The 18,099-nt window shown below is 44.0% G+C and overlaps 1 protein-coding gene across 1 annotated transcript in view; it reads right to left on the bottom strand.

Moving 5' to 3' along the window:
• SEC24D (SEC24 homolog D, COPII coat complex component) overlaps nt 1–18,099 on the bottom strand; it is a 119,882-nt gene that overhangs the window by 2,923 nt on the left and 98,860 nt on the right. Inside the window, 6 exon segments of the mRNA XM_043969482.1 lie at nt 4,822–4,911; nt 8,978–9,169; nt 10,231–10,410; nt 11,744–11,862; nt 12,964–13,102; nt 17,372–17,517. Of these exon segments, the coding sequence (XP_043825417.1) occupies nt 4,822–4,911; nt 8,978–9,169; nt 10,231–10,410; nt 11,744–11,862; nt 12,964–13,102; nt 17,372–17,517 (866 nt within the window).

Raw genomic sequence — 18,099 nt, 5'->3', positions numbered from 1 at the left:
GGTTCTGTTCACTTTGTATCAGTTCATATAAGTCTTCACAGGTTTTCTGAAACCATCCTGCTCATTATTTTTTTGGGGGGTTTGGGGTTTTTTGTGTGTGTGTGTGTGTGAGGCAATTGGGGTTAAGTGACTTGCCCAGGGTCACATAGCTAGTAAGTGTTAAGTGTCTGAGGTCAAATTTGAACTCAGGTCCTCCTGACTCCAGGGCCAGTGCTCTATCCACTGCACCACCTAGCTGCCCCCTGCTCATTTTTTTATAGCACAATGGTATTCCATCACAATCATATACCACAAGTTATTGTGTCATTTCCCAAATGATGGGCTTCCCTTCAATTTCCAGTATTTGACCATCACATATAGAGCTGCTAGAAATAAATGAATGAATAAATAAATAAATATATGTATGTATATATATATATATATATGTATACACACATATACATATATATATATATATATATGGTAAATATAGGTTCTTTCTCTTTTTCTTTTATTTCTGTCGGATATAGGGGTATTGCTGAGTCAAGGGGTATGCACAGTTATATAGCCCTTTGGGAACAGTTCTGAATTGTTCTTCAGAATGGCTGGACCAGTTCACAACACCAACAGTGTTCCTATTTTCCCACCTACCTTTCAGCATTTGTCATTTTCCTTTTTCGTTATGTTAGCCATTTTGATCAGTTATTTTAATTTGCATTTCTCTAATTATTTAGGGAATTAAAAATATGACTTAATAGCTTTGATTTTTTTTGAAAACTCCCTTTTCATATCCTTTGGTAATTTATCATTTGGGAAATGGCTTTTATTTTATTATCAATTTTGGCTCAGTTGCCTATATATTTGAGAAATTGGGTCTATACCAGAGAAATTTGCTGTAAAATTTTATTCCCCCATTTCTTGCTTTCATTCTAGTTTTGGCTACATTGGGTTTGTTTGTGCAAAAGAATCAGCCTTTATTGAAAATCAGTGGCACAGACAAAACTTATGCTAGAGAACTCCACATTTTCTACCATAAAGAACATTATGACAGCATTAGAAAGATCAATGACAATTTAGAAACCCCTGCCACTTTGGCATGCAGAGAATTGGGGAACCAGTTAAAACAATGTGGCATACCCCAAACTCTAGCAGCTTAAATACCTTATATTTTAACAAGCATTTCCTTCTACAGGCAAACCACTAAAGCACATGGCCTAGTTTTCTGGCCCACCTCAACTATTTTTTTAAAATTCTTTTTGTTTTTTTGTTTTGACTTTTGAAAGGCACTGAAAAGACCTGGAATTCACCACACCTTTAAGTTCTTTAAGAGCACAAAAGGGTGCTTAGCGAATCTTTTGCTTTTTATTTTTGGTTTTTGGTTTTGCTTTGTTTTTTTGACTTTTGCTTCTTTTGCTTTTCTTTAAAACTAAATTTTGTAAACTAAGTGATTATTCAAAGACATTTTAAGTATATGCTGTGGGTGAGGCCATCGGGCCTCAGAAGCTACCAGAATTCTTTTTTTTTACTCTTTCTTTTTGAGAGAACCATGAGTTCTAATGAGTTTTGTTTTATTTATTTATTTTTTCTTCTCCTTTCTCTTGTATGTTGTTCTGTTTAACTAAAAAAGACCAGAAAGGGTTATTGAACCCTATTGCTTGATACTTCACTGAAAACATTGAATATTGAAATCTTACTTCTTTTTGATAAATTAATCACCACTTTAAGTATCTGCTACTGTTATACTAGAGAATTCATGTATAAGATGATGTGGTTTACTTGCTAAAAGAAGATTATATAATAATGTTTAATATAATCAGCTATTTACATTCGTTTATTATTTATATGTCATTATACTCTGGGTATGGTTTGGAATTATTGTATATATCACTAATATACTCTCAGTTATGCAGCATAGCACGAATTTTTACCATCATACTGTCTTTGGTGAAATTAATGAGATTTCGGAAGTATGGAAACTTATCATTTCAGAGACTAACTTGCTGTGAACTCTGATGCAGGCCCTGGAGAGAATATATGTGCAACGAAAGGAGAGACAGGTATACGTAAGTCCATGGTTTGCTTATGATGGTGACTATGTAGAGCACAATTACTAGGCACAGTCCAGTATTCATCCTCTCTCCCTCCTAATTTAACCTAATTTAACTGAACTTATTTATCTTTTTATCTCACTCAGTTGAACTCACCTGTGGCCTAGCACAATCACTGGCTGTCTTGGAACCATGAGATATGGTATGATAACCTTTCCATAACATTTTCAGGTGTCATGAACACATACTAAATTTGGCTTTGATCCAGACACATGGTGGTAAAAAGTGTTACAGATTGCATACCTACCTCAACCCTCTATTAGAAGTCGAAGGATATAAAGGAGGGAATGTAATGGAATTTATTAATTTGATCATTGACAATGCTATGCTAAGGTTTAGTAAAAAATACAGCAATTCAAACAGTTAAAGAAGATAATCCAGCTTTCCAGACCAGAGTCCAGAATCCAGTCCAGACCAGAATCCAGTTTCCTCCTGATGACATCTTAAGAAGACAAGAGAACTCAGAGACTTTATATGAACTGTTTTGCTTTATTAGCTTTTACTATCTCCTTTCTGTTATAATATATACTATCTGTAACATGTACTCTCTGCAGAGGCTCTCCCTTTGCAAGACTAATGTCAAAGCATCAGTTCATGAGGACAAAAAAAAAATCGCCCCTCTGGACAAAACTTTCCTCTCTTCCTTTTCTATATTGTTGTTCACATATTATTAGTTAGCAATAGTTATTATATTCTTTTTACTGTTCCATCAAGGAAACATTCCGTTTCTTGAGGAAGCAAAGGGGGGAAATGTGGTAAAAAAAAAAATGAAAGTTTTTTAACAGTCAGGATAACTGAAAGACGCCAGTTTTTTGAAGGACCACCCTTTCGGGGAGGAGACCAATGGCATGAGCTACGCATGCCAGTGTGCCTGCTGCGCATGTCAGACTGCCTGCTATGCACTCGACTTCCAGGGTGCGAGCTTAAAAGGCAAGGAGAGAATGGAAGTGGGTTTTTTTCCTGCTCTGCTGGTCTCCTGACTGCGCTGCACAGATGGTCTCTCTCTCTCTCTCTCTCTCTCTCTCTCTCTCTCTCTCTCTCTCTCTCTCCAAAGGTGGCCTTCGGTTTTGGTGAGTTTTTATAAGGAATATAGACTAAGCTTAGACTTAAGACGATTTGTATTGTGTTTCTACTTTCCTATCCTTCTAATCAACATCACCTTGTGACTACCATAACAATAAAAGGTCTATCTAGAAAACCAAAAGCTTCTTCCATTTACTAGTCTGGGAGATAAATTAAGGGAAAGGTTAAGTAGGGGAGATTTATGATCTAATATCCAATTTTAAATCTCACAGGGGCCATCAGGATACTGGGATACTCAAAGGTGTGGGTCCACTGAAGAACAATTTACACTTGGACTGAAGAAGTCTCAGAGGGGACTGCAGGAGTTAAGAAAAGGCCTGAGCCTTTGAAACAATCTTTATCTATGAACAGCCTCTGTTTCTCCTTAGCCAGGAGGAGGAAGGGAAGGAAGACTCTCACTCTGGATCATCTGACTAATATATTCAGCTCAAGTGTGACCAGTTGGGAGTTGAAGAACTCATTAATACTATGGCTTTCCAAAGGTCATGACCAGAAAAGTCAAGATGGCCATCGATGAAATGCCTGCAACCTTCTGAGACAGTGAGGAGCACTGAGCTGAGGGTGGAAAAGGAGTGGGCTTGGTGTCCAGTGACCTGTTATTCTGTCTGTGTGATCTCCATCTCAGGGGGCTCAGGGTCCTCTGAAACTGAGGCCTGTGAACTTGGATCAGAAACGAATCATGTCTTTGTTTTCTCTCACCTTTGGTTGCCTTTCAGGTCTTTGTATTTTATTTTATGCATTTAAAACATGATTCTGAGAAGGGGCCCATAGTAGAAAAGACATAGTACTGAGCCCCTGACCTAGAAGACCTCTAAGGTACCTTCTAGTGCTAAATCTTTCATCTTGTGGTACTCTCTGAATATCGTTTTTCTCACTTGTAACATGATTCACAAGTTTGTTACAGGCAGGGGTGTGCCGGTAAATGTTTAACTACTGGCTCACCGCCCCCCCCCCAAAAAAAAAGTTTGCCTCATTAAAGTTTTCTCATCACTCTCCTAAGTCTAGACAATCAACAAAACAATCAAGCCTGGATTTGTATCACTTGCTGATTTTCAAGGTGTAAATGCTCACACTGAAGATTTAATGATTTGTTCTCCAGTTGGAGCTAGCTCCAGTGCACCCCTGATTATAAAGATCAGAGGAAAGCACTGTGTAAGCCTTAAAACCTGACATACGTTAATGGCCGAAGCCTTGGTAGCTTAATATTTTTCTGGAAAAGACTTTTCAGATTTGTTAATTTTATCAGTTTGTTCCAGGACCATGAAGGAGAGCTTCATATGATTGCAAATTTATTCTTAACTTCTACTACAATCTCTATTCTGTTTGCTTAGAGACCTTAGTATAAATAAAGGCTCCCTCCAAAGACCACATTGTCAAAGAACAGCAGCCATGGTAAATGAAATGGGATGAAAAGCCACAAACCAATAAAAAATGAATGTTGCAAAAATGACAGAGAAGAAGCTTGGCCCAATGAAGAGTTATGAAAAATGACTTTGCCATCCCCTCCTTTGCGGAGGTAGGGGTCGGAGATCCATGGGAGTAGAACAACATAAACATTGTCAGATTTTTGGATGTATTTATTGGTTTACTGATAGTAGAGTTTTGCTCAAAAGTAATGAAATACTTAAAGAATGAAAAACTGATTCCTTACCTTCATTGAATACGGCTTCTTCTGTTGGATATTGTTCATGATGAGTCTGAGTTTCTGAGAGTATGGACTCCCCACCTCGGGCAGTGATGTCTGCATTAAGAGAATTCAACTTTAAGGTTCAAGTAAGCTTACTTGAAAGGATTGTGCTTATACCTAATGCACATTGAAGCAGGTGGACTGGATAATGACTGAAGTGTTAACTTGACTAAAAACACCTTTCTGTATTTATATTTGCCATTCTTACTTATCATGGAAATAGAGAGTTGTCTTTTGTGGGGAAAACCAACAGAATTCTCCCATCAATCTTGGAATAAAGTTTCAAAAAGGTAACAGTGATTGCTCTTTGTATCAGGCAAACAGAATCCTCCACTGGCACTGTGACAAGGGTACATAGTGGAATTGACACAAGGGTACCATGTTTTATTCTAAGGATCTTTTGGGGGGCAATTCACTCTTAAAGTCTTCCCTGTGTGTGGTATCCCTCATTGGAATGTGAGCTGCTTGAGGTCAATGACTCTGTATCTCCAACACTTAGCACCATGCTTGGCACAGACTAACTGCTTAATAAAGGCTTATTCATCGACTGATTCATTCTTTTCTAGGGGGACAAAACCCAAAGTTCTGTCGCTGGGAGAAAGGTGTTTTATTCCCCTTTAGTGGATCCATGATTTCTTTCACAGTTGTGGGGATTAAGATAGTGGTGGCATAGCTGCATTTCTAGAAGTGACAACTTCGATTCAGTGACCACTGTTACATCTTCATAACAAACTTGGTGAGACTGAGTTTTTCAGCTCGATTAGCCCCAGAGTGTCCTTGGGCCCGGTTAGTGGCCTGTGGAGCTGTAATCCATCCCCATGCATGCCCTTAACACTCAGAACTGCGGCCTAAAATTGACCCGGATGCCAAGAACACAGACATCTTCCATAAAACATGAGGGAGGAGTGATCTGGGAATGTTTAACACGAACGCCAGGACTGCAATTCACACACTAAACCGGCCAATGTTGTTTTAAGAAATCATTTGTGGGGGCGGCTAGGTGGCGCAGTGGATAAAGCACCGGCCCTGGATTCAGGAGTACCTGAGTTCAAATCTGGCCTCAGACACTTGACACTTACTAGCTATGTGACCCTGGGCAAGTCACTTAACCCCCGTTGCCCTTAAAAAAAAAAATCATTTGTAAGAAAGGTGGGTGTTAGCATTCCTTCCCACTTTGTGCTGATGTACCTTGAAGATGGGCTTTTATCTGAAAATACTGTAAAGTAGCCATGCTTCGTGCACATCTATCTTCTGACTGGATGCCCACTGGCCGGCATGTTGTGGAGGGGGATTCTGGTCTGAATGGGAAGGACTAGCTGGGACCCCTGGGGTCCCTTCCAGCTCAGATTCGGGCATCCTATTTCAAAGTCCCTCTGAGGTTGGTAGCCACCCATGCATTGTGAACCGAAGTGCCAACTCCAGCCCATTTCATTTACTGACTTCTGGACAATCGACAGACTTTAGTTTTCACCCATGTCAGATATCCCTAAATATAATGAGCAGAGCTTCCTTTAAGACTCTGTTCAAGTGCCACTTTCTATAGGAGGTCCAACCTGATTTGTTACACCCCACAAACTGACTTTGTATTTGTTTATCTACGGACCTGTGGTTGCCTCAATAGAACAGAAATTATTTGAGGGTAGGGACTAATTTATTTTAGGGTTGGGGTTTTTTTTTTTTTGGGCTTCCTGTTCCCAACACCTACTTTATAGTAGGTAATGGGTAAATGCTTGTAGAATAATGGAAGGATTATATTATCTCTTCCTTAAATAGGATAAAAATATTTCTTAGGTTCATTTACATTCCCATGTTACATTTTGAGTTTTTGGGTTTTTTTTTGTCTCAGTTTCATTAGTGGGAGATAGTTGCCTCTTCAACGATCTTTCCTTTTCTTATGGTTAAAAATGTGCTCTTAAGGTTTCCCAATTTTATCATCTGTCCACATGAGTAAATCTGAAAGGGACTTTAGAGATATATCTAGCCTGATTCTCATTTTACAAATAAGAAAACTGAGGGCCTAAGAAATTAAGGGAGTTGCTCAAGGTCATGTATATGGTGACTGAACTGAGATTTGAATGCAGACCTTTTGACTCCTGATCTAGCATTCTTTTACTCCACTACACTGGTAAGCTGTTTACCACTAATTATTATTCAGAGAGATTTCACATTATTACAGTGAAAAGGCTGGGGTTCTTCTGGTGAGAAGGGGAGCCACACTCTCCATAGGATAAAAATAGCAGATGATTCCAAGACAGTGGAGAGCTCCATCCTGGGCCCAGGGGATTACAAGATTGCCCATCATGAAGTGGACAAAATCCAGTGGGAAGGGTATTGTTCAGGAAATGCATCATTAGGAGGAGAAGGTCTTATGCAGAGTGAGGAGAAAGACCACTGGATGGGTGGGCCATGTGGCACAGCTGGTACTCAAAGAAAGTTTAGGAGACCTGGAGGAAGGTCTTCAGGATGGATTTATGGGAGGACATAGAGGAGAATCTCACAGGACAAGATGGCCTGCCTTGATGTCACCCTGCATGGGTAGAACACTGAACACTGAAGAGGGTTCGTGAATTAAATAGGCAGATGGGTGAATTTTGCTGCTGTGGCCACCTCTGGGACTGTGTGAATTGCATGTTGTCCATGCCAACTGATCCATAATTGGGCCTCACATTTGGAAGTCACGGTATTAAAGTTGATCCCCATGCAAATGAGGACTCAGCCCTAAATGTCTCCATGTGTGGGGGATTCAGTCCACCTTTGGGGGCTTGTGCCTGGAAGCAGACAGTTCAAGGTCATATCCATCACCATAACTTGTACTGTGCAGCAGCTCACCAGAATGCCCTGCAGGGATGGTCAGGTCAAAGGAAAAAGCACCTCTTGACGCCTATCTACAGACCCAGGCCCTCTCTTCTCTAGAATAATTTTTTTTCTTTTCTTTTCTTTTTTTTTTGCAGGGCAATGAGGGTTAAGTGACTTGCCCAGGGTCACACAGCTAGTTAAGTATCAAGTGTCTGAGGCTGGATTTGAACTCAGGTCCTCCTGAATCCAAGGCCAGTACTTTATCCACTGCGCCACCTAGCTGCCCCCACTAATTTTGTTTTTCTGATACAAGAAGACAACTGTGTGCCCCGACACATTATTTGGGATATGAAGATGTGACGCACTATAATCTCCTGTTGCACAGTTGTTGAGGAAGAAGACCATTGAGTACTCCCTGAAACTACAAACAAGAAGAGACTCCTTGATGGCTTGCTATAATCTAAACGATGGTGCTGTCCGACTCTCATTCCAGCTTGGCTTAATCCTTCAAGAGGCAGTGATTTCCCAGGGGCAGCACTCTCCCCACCAAGATACTTCACAATCCCATCATGCCTCTTGTGAGCCACAGAGGCTGAAAAATCCATCCCCTGGAGTTAGTGGCCAACCTGCTGGTGATGCCTCCCTGTATGTAGCCAAACTCCTCTGGTGCCTACAGTTAATCCTAGGGGACTATCCTTTGCCTTTGCACCTTGGTATGACCTGTAGAACCTTCCCTTTGCCTGGAGAGGTTGGTGTGCCAACTTGACATCAATCACAGTAAAGCATCTGAAGAGGCTATTAGCCAAAGAATCAATGATAGCATGGGTGAGATGGAACCTGATCAATGATTTCATGGGGGGTAGGGGAGCTGGGGGGGGTTCTCTCTCTACTAAAACAGATGTACAATTGCTCTAAAACTTACAGTCATTGAGAGTGTCCTAGGGCACCTAGAAGGGCCATACAGCTAGTGTGGTCTGGGCTCAGAACTTGAACCCAGGTCCTACTGACTCTGAGGCCAGCTCTTTACCCAATTCAGCCTTTTTGCTCCCACTTCTACCCCCACCCTACCCCACCCCACCTCACCTCAACAAGGTCAGAGTCGATGAAGGAGTGGGAGTTGGTGTCCCCACACTCCCTCCCTCAGCCTTGGCCTAAATATTATAATCTATTTCTTATGCAGAGCTAGGGTTGTTGTTGGCTTTTGCTTTCTGTAACTCATAGATGGAAGTTAAAAAGAGAAAAATAAAGGGTTTTATTATGAATCTAGCTTCCACCCTCTCCCCACTCCTCCATAGCATACCCCAAAAGGAAAAATGAGACTCACAACATCGGTGTTGATGTGTGTAAAGGAGGGCACGTTAAATATCCCTTGAATCAGCTCCGGGGGTGTGCTCACTCCCAGCCAGAGGAACATCCTGAGCCCGTTAGCCAGTAAGAAGACTCCTCCCTCCGAGAGACGCTCTTCCGAGCAGCGGATGGCAGCTGGCAGAGCATCACTCTTGACATCCATTGTATGCTGTGGAGATCAAAGCAGACCTCGACCCAAACTCCTCAGACTTTTTGAACTCAGGTCCCCCCACCTTGTGCTCTTAAAATTACTGAGGCCCCTCCCCCAAAGAGCTTTTGTTTATGTGGGTCATACCCATCTACATTTGCTGTAGTAAATGTCTTAGTGTTATTGTGAGAGTCATTTTTAACCTTGGGAACCCCCTGAAAGGGCCTCAGGGACCCCCAGGGGAACCCTGGGACGTACTTGGAGGGCTAATGATCTAAACGTTATTTGGGCATAACTAGCTTTACGCCTTCGTGAAATAGTGAGCTCACCCACCGCTGAAAGTATCCAAGCAAAGGCTAGATGTTGTTGTTTGGCCTTCCTTCTCAAAGAGGACCATGACATGGGGGTGATGCCATGACTTGCAGTGAATTGGATTTAAGGGAGGGAGGGCTGTGCAAAGTCACCAGCCTCAGTCTCTCCTCCAGAGCCAGCTGGGTCCAGTGGCAACATAGACACCAGGATGGCTGGCGTTGGCCCTGGATGCTTGAGGTTCAAACTCCTGATGATCCAAGTTTCCAAATGAAAAATTTCAGGATCAAAGATGAATCCATCCTTCAATCATTCTCAGTTGAACTCACCTAGGCCAGTCCTCCAGACTGAATCTTCCTTTAGGGCCTTACTATGGTTTTATTTAATTATACTTATCCCAAGTCAAGTTTAATCTGTATTACAGAAAAGTATGTCTAGCACAGAGTGGGCGCCTACAGAATGTTTGTTCAATTAGCCCGAGTGCTTAAGTACTTAATTCGTTGAAGAGTTCCAATCTGGTGAAAGAGATTGTAGGAACCATATGGAATTATTCAGGAAAATTCCCCACCACCCTCTCTCCTCATCTCCCCTCTCCCAACTTTTGTGAACACATCTTCTTCATGCACAGGTGAACACGTCTCTCTCCTCGCAATCCCAAAACATGTCTGGAAGGCATTCGTGACCACAGCTTCCTTATTTTGATGCCTCTGACTGAAATGGTCTATGGAAAGAACAGCCTATCTCCTTCCCTTCTGCTGATACTGCATACTCACTATGGGTATAAGCTGTGGGTAGAAAAAGAGCTGCGTGTCTGCAACGCCCATCGACATGACCAGCTGCCTCTGATAGGCTCGTTCGTCCATTGAGATCTCTGGTCTGCTCAGGAGCACACAATTTTTTAGCAGACTGTTCATGTACACCGGGAACACCTTCATGGCATCAGGCAGGATGAGCTGAAAAGAGAAGGGGATTGCTTGATGGTCTTTCTGATCTGGGAAGGGGCAGCCAGGTGGTGTAGTAGGTGGAACATGGGGCCTGGAGTCAGGAAGACCCCAGTTCACATCCAGTCTCAGACACTTACTAGCTGCGTGAGTCTGAACAAGTTGCTTAACCCTGTTTGCCTCAGTCTCCTCACCTGTAAAAGGAGCTGGAGAAGGAAATGGCACAGAAAACCCCCGATGGAGTCAAGAAGAGTCAGACACACACCACTGAAATGGCTGAACAGCAATAACAGAAATGGACCATCTGTGTGCTGGGTGAGATTGGCACGGCTACTTGAGTAGAAGGAGATGGTGACACACTGTGTCCTCCCCACCCCCTATTCATTCCAGACTCCCTGCTTCCCCCTGGGTTTGGGAGGCATTATGCACAGTCCAAAATGCAGGCTTTTGTTTCTATAGATCTTAATTGGTGATGAAAATTTTGGCCAACAGGAACCCAAACTGTTGTATTTTGCCTAGTATACAGATCTAAAGATATTAGGATAGAAGGAAGGAAACATTTATTAAGTACCTACTATGTGCCAGGCACCTTGCTAAGTGCTTTACAATTTAATCTCACTTAATCCTCACAACAACCCTGGGAGATAGGTGCTATTATTATCATCCCCATTTACAGGTGAGGAAGCAGACAGAAGTTAAGGGGCTTGCCCAGGATCACACAGCTAGTAACTGTCTGAGATCAGATTTGAACTCAGGTCTTCCTGACACCAGGCCCAGCTATGTTTGCTGTCCCACCTAGCTGCCTAGGGGGCATGGATTCCCCTCTCTGGAGAGAAGAGATTTTCTGGTTCAGATGTGGGAGCTGGGGGGGTGGAGCTGTTGGAACAAAGTCCGGAGGGAGGAGTTGGAGTTTACATGCTTGGTAACGGATTTGTGGTCGAGATACTCCTAGGAGTGGATGAACAAGGTCAGAAAAGTGCCCTTTCTTCCTTCCTGAGAAAGCAGGGCACTCTGGGTTTGACAGGGAAACCAGGCCCCTCCCTGCCAAGGTGGGCTGGGGTGTGGGGGAGGCATGGAGGGAGGAGGGAGGAGGGAGAGCGATTTGCTTGGCAGCCTGGACCACAGAGCAGGCCCCGTGGGCAAGCCCAGTTTCTTGGGCTAAGGGGATGATCGACAGCTCGGCCGGTCTTCCTCGATAGCACCGCCTGGTGGCTCATACATTTCATGAAACTGTGCATCAAGACTTGCTATAAACCCTCAAGTTAAGTCTGGAACACTGAAACCTTCCCTCTCCATCTTTAGGGAATGGCTCCTCTGAATCCAGAGTGGGCAGGGTCCCACTCACCTGGCTGACAGCAGAGGGACTAGCGCAGTTCTTGCGGTAGCACGCCAACATGTGAGCGGTCTGATGCACCAGAATGTCCCGGACCGTCTTCAAGGGCTGTGTGAGAACCGCTGTGAAAGCTACGAGCAGAACAAGGCAAAGGACACAGGACTTAGGGAAAACACCCCAAAGCATTGAGGTTGAGGTCACCCGGTTCCAGGTAAGATGACCAGCGGTCCGTTATCCCTGAACCCAAGAGACCAATTGTGCATTTTTCCTCTTCTTTGTCTGCTTACGGGGTTCCAGTTCTAAGTTCCTGGGAGTGGTTCCCCTCTCTTAAGGAAAAGGGGTGAAAAGAGGAATGGGAGAGGTTGGGAGGAGATTTCAGGGATGGGCATTCTGGGGTGGAAAGTGAAGAAGGGCCTAGGGGACGTGTGAGAGATAGAGATGGAGACGGAGAACAAGGAAGGACACAAGCATTTATTGGGCCCTGTGCTAAATGCTTTCCAGATATCCTCAAACAACCATGGGAGGTGGGTGCTATCATCCTTACCTCATAGCTGAGGACTCTGAGGCAGACGATGTTAAGTGACTTGCCCAGAGTCACACAGCTCATAAGTACCTGAATCTGGATTTGAACTCAGCTCTTCCTGACTCTAGGGCTAGCTTCCTATCTACTAGGCCTGCTGTAGAAGCAGGGACTCCTACCAGTTCAAAGGATCATAGATTTTAGAGGTGGAAGGCCACGTAGAGACGGCTGAGTCTAATGCCCTCATTTTACAATTGAAGAAAATGAAACCGTTATTTTCCCAGGATTTTACAACTGGTAAGTGTCTGCAGGGGATTTGAACCTAGGTTTTCCTAATTTCAAGCCCAGTGGCCTCTGTGCCCTTTTACACTTGGGCTACCCTTTCAAAGACTTCTTTTTTTCATGAAGAAACATGGCCGGGCAATCTAAGACACCAGGAGACTGGGGAAGGAAAATCCCCATCAGACAATGGGAGAGAAAGAGGGGACCCTGTGCCCCAAAGGCTCCCTGAGGGGCAGCTGGTGCCTGGGATTATGGAGGGACAGATCCAGCTGCCTCCTCATTGTCTCCACTGACCTAGGCTGGTCCCTTACTTTTACCTTTAGAACACATTCACCCTGGTGCAGTCATCTAGGAAAAAGAGTTTCTTTCAATCAATCAACTCCCTCCTGAGCCCCCACCTGCGTAGGGGCCCCCTGGGAAAGGGCTTTACCTGATTTGGCAAAGAAGTTGATGAGGGCGTCTGTCTCACAGCTCTTGTAGAGGTCTGCCAGCTGGCTGCTGCAGTTCAGGCTAATGTTGTGGATTCTCAGCCTTCTCTGGCCATGGATGGTTGTGTAAAGCACAGCACACTACAAGCCAAGGGGAAGCCACAAGCTTAGGGAGGGTCTAACGTTCACTCACTCACTCACTCACTCACTCACTCACTCACTCACTCACTCACTCACTCACTCACTCACTCTCACACTCACACTCACACTCACTCACTCACTCACTCACTCACTCACTCACTCACTCACTCACTCACTCACTCACTCACTCACTCACTCACTCAGCCTTTATTAGGTGCCGACCGTGCACATTGCAAGCATGGCATTGCCTCTCTTAATTAGAATGTAAGCTCCCTGACATGGAGGGACACCTCACTTTTCCATCTGTACTCTTAGTGCTTTGGCAGTACGAGGCACACACTAAGTGCTTAGTAAAGGTTATTCAGTTCTTTTCCAGTCCCCTCCATAGTATGCCCACGTACAGCTTGGGCTGCTTGGCATCATTCAGAACTCAGTGAAACAAGGAGAGAACAATCAGCCAGTTCTTTACTTTCCATGAAGCTTTGCTGGTTTCACATCATGGGGTGCACACCTTCCTCACTTCCTCTTAGAAATCCCATCTTCCTCCGAGGCCTACAACAAGCCTTCCCCAATCCCCTTAGTATGGTCTCCCACCTCAAATGATTTCTTGCATGTTTCCATGTTGTTAGAAGGTTGTGGGGAGGTGACTTGTATAGGATCACAAAAGCTGATGGTTAAATTTTCAGTGTGAACATTTGTGGCTCTGAAATGTGTAACCATTTCAAATCAGGACTTGAGTTATCATTCTGTTGATTATCTAGCCTTAAGAAAGTGACAGGGAAAATGTTAACATGCAAATTGAACCTAAAAATGTGTTGTGCACAATCTTCCCCCTCCTGCGTGCTGGTTGTTAAAGCACTAGTTGTACACCCTCACAAAATGTACATCCCTTGAGGGGTAGGGACTGTTTTCTTTTTAGTCTTTGTAATCCGGCGTAACCCCAGCATTGGGCCGGCAAGGTGGTGTAGTGGATAGACTGCCAGGCTTGGACTTAAGAAGACTCATCTTGAGTTCAAATTCAGTCTGAGACACGCTGAGTGACGCTGGGCAAATCACTTCACCCTGCTTGCCTCAGTGTCCTCATCTGCAAAGTGAGCTGCAAGTCACTCCAGTATCTTTGCCAAGAAAGCCCCAAATGGGGTCGTGATGAGTCAGGCGTGACTGAACAACGGCCCCAGTATCACCCACATAGAAGGCATTTAATAAATGGTAGAAAAGAATTTAGCTGAATTAACTCCCCTGACATAAATCCTTCGGCTACTGTGTCAAAGGAGTCATATTTCTAAAAAGCGCCAAGTACTATGACTGGCATACAGAAGGTGCCACATAAATGCTTATTCCCTTCCCATACCCTTATTCCCTGAGGCTGTCATCCTATGAAAAATCCACAGATGACAATTTTTGTAGTTCATATCAGAGATCCAGGTTTAGGAAAAAGACTTGGCACCAGTTAGGCAATCAATGAGCACTTAATTAAGCGCCTACTGTATTCTGTGTTCCCAGAGTCTACCCTTCCAAAGCAGCAAGGAGCTTTGGGGAAGAAAACACCCTGGGAATAGAGAGAAGCCAGAGCTGGGCCTTAAAAGCCAGTGACATATGTATAAATTTAGTAAAACCTTTTCTCCCAGGAGAGAGGGGAGCTGGAGAGTGGGGAACACAGGTGATCCAAAACCAATATCAATACAACTTTTTTTTCTTTTTAAAGACAGTAAATTACCAGTAGAATCTAAGCTCTATAGGATCTGGGACCATTTCAGCCTTGTCTTTGACGCCCACGTGCCTGGCACAAGGCAGCCACTTAATACTCGCTTATTGAATGAATGAATACATTCAGGCTTGGGCCTGAACCAACAGGCCCATCATGACTGGACAATTCCCTTCAAACACTCCTAATTCAGACATTGCCAGAGTTCTGATGCAGTCCATTCCCTCTCCTGCCCGACTTGGGCCAGGTGGGGTCTGGAAACTATTTGCAGTCAATCTTTCTGGGTCCTGTTTTTGATCACAACATAAAACCCAATTTCAGCCTGGCTGTAACCCCAGAAATGGATGCAGCCGCCCAGGGAACAGAACCCACATGGTGAATAAGGATCCATTTAAAGACTGCTGCTTTTGATTTGGCGTGGTCCACACCAGATAAATCAGAGAGTTCAGGGAATGTCAATAATAGGCCCCATCTTCCTACAGAATGAAACTTTCCCTTCTGCAGCTCCAGTTTTTGGAAATGGGCGGGTCACCTGAAGGAGCCCCATGGAAAGTATTACAGGATGCATTTCAGACCAGAATCCAGTTCAATTCAGCAAACATCTATTAAATACCCACTGTATACACGTAAGGCCCAGTGGGAAGCAGAGAGAACAATCTCGCTGGGCCTCACTTTGCTCCTCTGTAAAATGAAGAGACTGGACTTAATGACCTCTGAGGCCCCTTCCAACCTTAAAGCTCTGATCCCGTGAGTGTAAAGACCAAGCGACAACAGACTGAACTCGGGGAGCTTACCCAGAAGCATGAAGCCTCCTTTTTCTAAAAACAAACGGGGTTTATCATGACCATCAAGAACATTATTAATTAAAAATAGATTAACAATCACCAACTAATAATAAATATCAATGAATTATTAATGAATAAGCAACAAAATAATAAGGATTAATAATATTGATTTTAGTAATTAATAAAAAATAGTTATTATTGTTTAATAATAGTCCTTGTTGGAGTTACAAAGACCTGTCCCTGACCACAAAGAGTTTACATTCTATTGTTTTTTTGTTTTTGTTTTTTTTTAGTGAGGCAATTGGGGTTAAGTGACTTGCCCAGGGTCACACAGCTAGTAAGTGTTAAGTGTTTGAGGTCCGATTTGAACTCAGGTCCTCCTGACTCCAGGGCCGGTGCTCTATCCACTTCGCCACCTAGCTGCCCCTATTCTATTGTTTTTTTGTAGTTTGTTGTTGATACCTTTTGTTCTTCCATTATAGTCATTTCTGGTTATCACTACCTACCCCTGCCTTTTTCCTCCACCCTCTTCTTTCTCCTCCTCCTTCTCATCCTTTTATTCAGTGAACCTTTTTGTTGTTTAGTCATTTTTCAGCTATGTCTCACTCTTTGTGACCCCATTTGGAGTTTTCTTGGCAAAGATACTGCAGTGGTTTGCCATTTCCTTCTTCAGATCATTTTACAGATGAGGAAACTGAGGCAAAAAGGGTGAAGTGACTTGCCCAGGGTCATACAACTAGTAAGTGTCTGAGGCAAGATTTGAATTCACGAAGATGAGTTTTTCTGACTCCAGACCTGGCACTCTGTCCACTTGCCCCCTAGCTGCCAGTGAGCCCCAGAAGAAATATTCCCCAGGAGAGAGGTCGCTCCGGAGGACGGGGTCTTTTTCAGCTTTGTTTTCATATTTTCATTGCCTAGTGCAAAGTAGGTACTCAATGAAGACTCAATGAATTGAATTGCATTCCCTTGTAATGAAGAAAAATAGTTAAGGCTTAATTATTCTCTATAGTCGCTGGGGGTATTGGTGATGGACCAAGGGTTGGCCTAATGAACTTGTCCAGAAAGAGGGGAGCATGAGGTCCACAAGGATTGGGGGTGTCTAGGAACTGGAACACAAGGCAAACTAGGAAGCCAGTGAGAGATGCAGAAGGGAAACTAGGGCGGCAAAAAGCTCCCCCAAACCCACCCTTCCCCAGTGATGAAGTTTTACCTAGAACCTGATGTAGGAGGCAAAAAGGGGTTAATAGTCTTTTGGGATGACTCACAATCAATTTGACCCTAAATCCAGCTCACATCAGAACCCTGATGGCAGAAGCCCCCGGAAGCCATTGAATAATTTGGGGGGAACATGGAACCTGATTCTAAGCAGTGGAATAGCTGCTCCATGGAAGAGGGCTCTGTTTGACCACATTGCTGCAAATTGTCTGAAAGCATCCAACAGGGCTAAGGGGAAGTGTGTTTGTGGGGATCCCCGAGAACAGGCCTTCTGATTGGAATGACATTCATTGCCTCCAGAGAAACAGATTCAAATTCTTCCTTGAAGAAGTGGGATCTAAGTTCAGCAATGTCCTCACTTCTCTGTCCCCGCTGCTCGTGACGGGTGCCCTCCACCACAAAGCCCAAGATATCCTCTAGAGATGGAAAGGATTTCAGGGGCCGTCTAATCCAAATTCCTCCTCCCCCTCTCCATTTTACAGGTAAGGAAACTGAAGTGACTTGTCCAAGCTCCAACAGGCAGTGAGGGGCGGAGGGAGGTGGGTCACAAAGCCAGCCTCTCACCTGAATGAGGGCGCCACTGTCTTCGTTCAGTTTGTCATCGTGCTTGAACTCCACCGTCACGGCTTTGTCACAGTCCACAGCCGCCATCTCTACATCTGTGGTATTGTTCATGTAAATAGCACCAAAGAAGTCGGTGGCTCTGAAACCTGAAATCAGAAAGCGGGAATTCTTGGCTGAGGGCACTGCGCTCCCTGGCTTTCCCATGTTTTTATCTGCCCTATGAGCCTCCAGCACCTCGGGTGGAGTCTCTATAGATGGACCCAGAGACGGGCATTGCCCTCTATGGAATCCAAGCCCCTGAAGGGCAGGGACTGGCTCATTTTTGTCTTTGATGCTCAGGCACATAGTAGGTGCTTAAGAAATGCTTGTTGACTGACTGACTGAAAGAACATGAATGAGAATCGCAGAGTTGGATGGGTGGCAAGCTGCACTAATGGAAGGGATAGTGAAATGTATGGGTCTTGATCACTTGCTCTATTGTCCCATTATATCCCCCCACAGAGGGGATGCTCCTGTTCTTCTAGGACCCGATCACACACAGGGAACATTCTGAGAAGGCTGAAGGTCATCAGTAGCACCAGCCATGATGACGGGGGTCACCACAGCCAGCCCTCTCTACCTTCCTTCCTCCACTGGCTCCACTGTCAGAATACTTATTTCCAGGCAATAAGGAACGTAATACACTTTGCAATCCAGGGGACCATTTCTCCTTTAAAAGCAGATTCCAG

The sequence above is a fragment of the Dromiciops gliroides genome, chromosome 6 (assembly GCF_019393635.1).
Source record: "Dromiciops gliroides isolate mDroGli1 chromosome 6, mDroGli1.pri, whole genome shotgun sequence".
NCBI lineage: Eukaryota > Metazoa > Chordata > Mammalia > Microbiotheria > Microbiotheriidae > Dromiciops > Dromiciops gliroides.
This window is presented reverse-complemented; position numbering and strand designations above follow the sequence as displayed.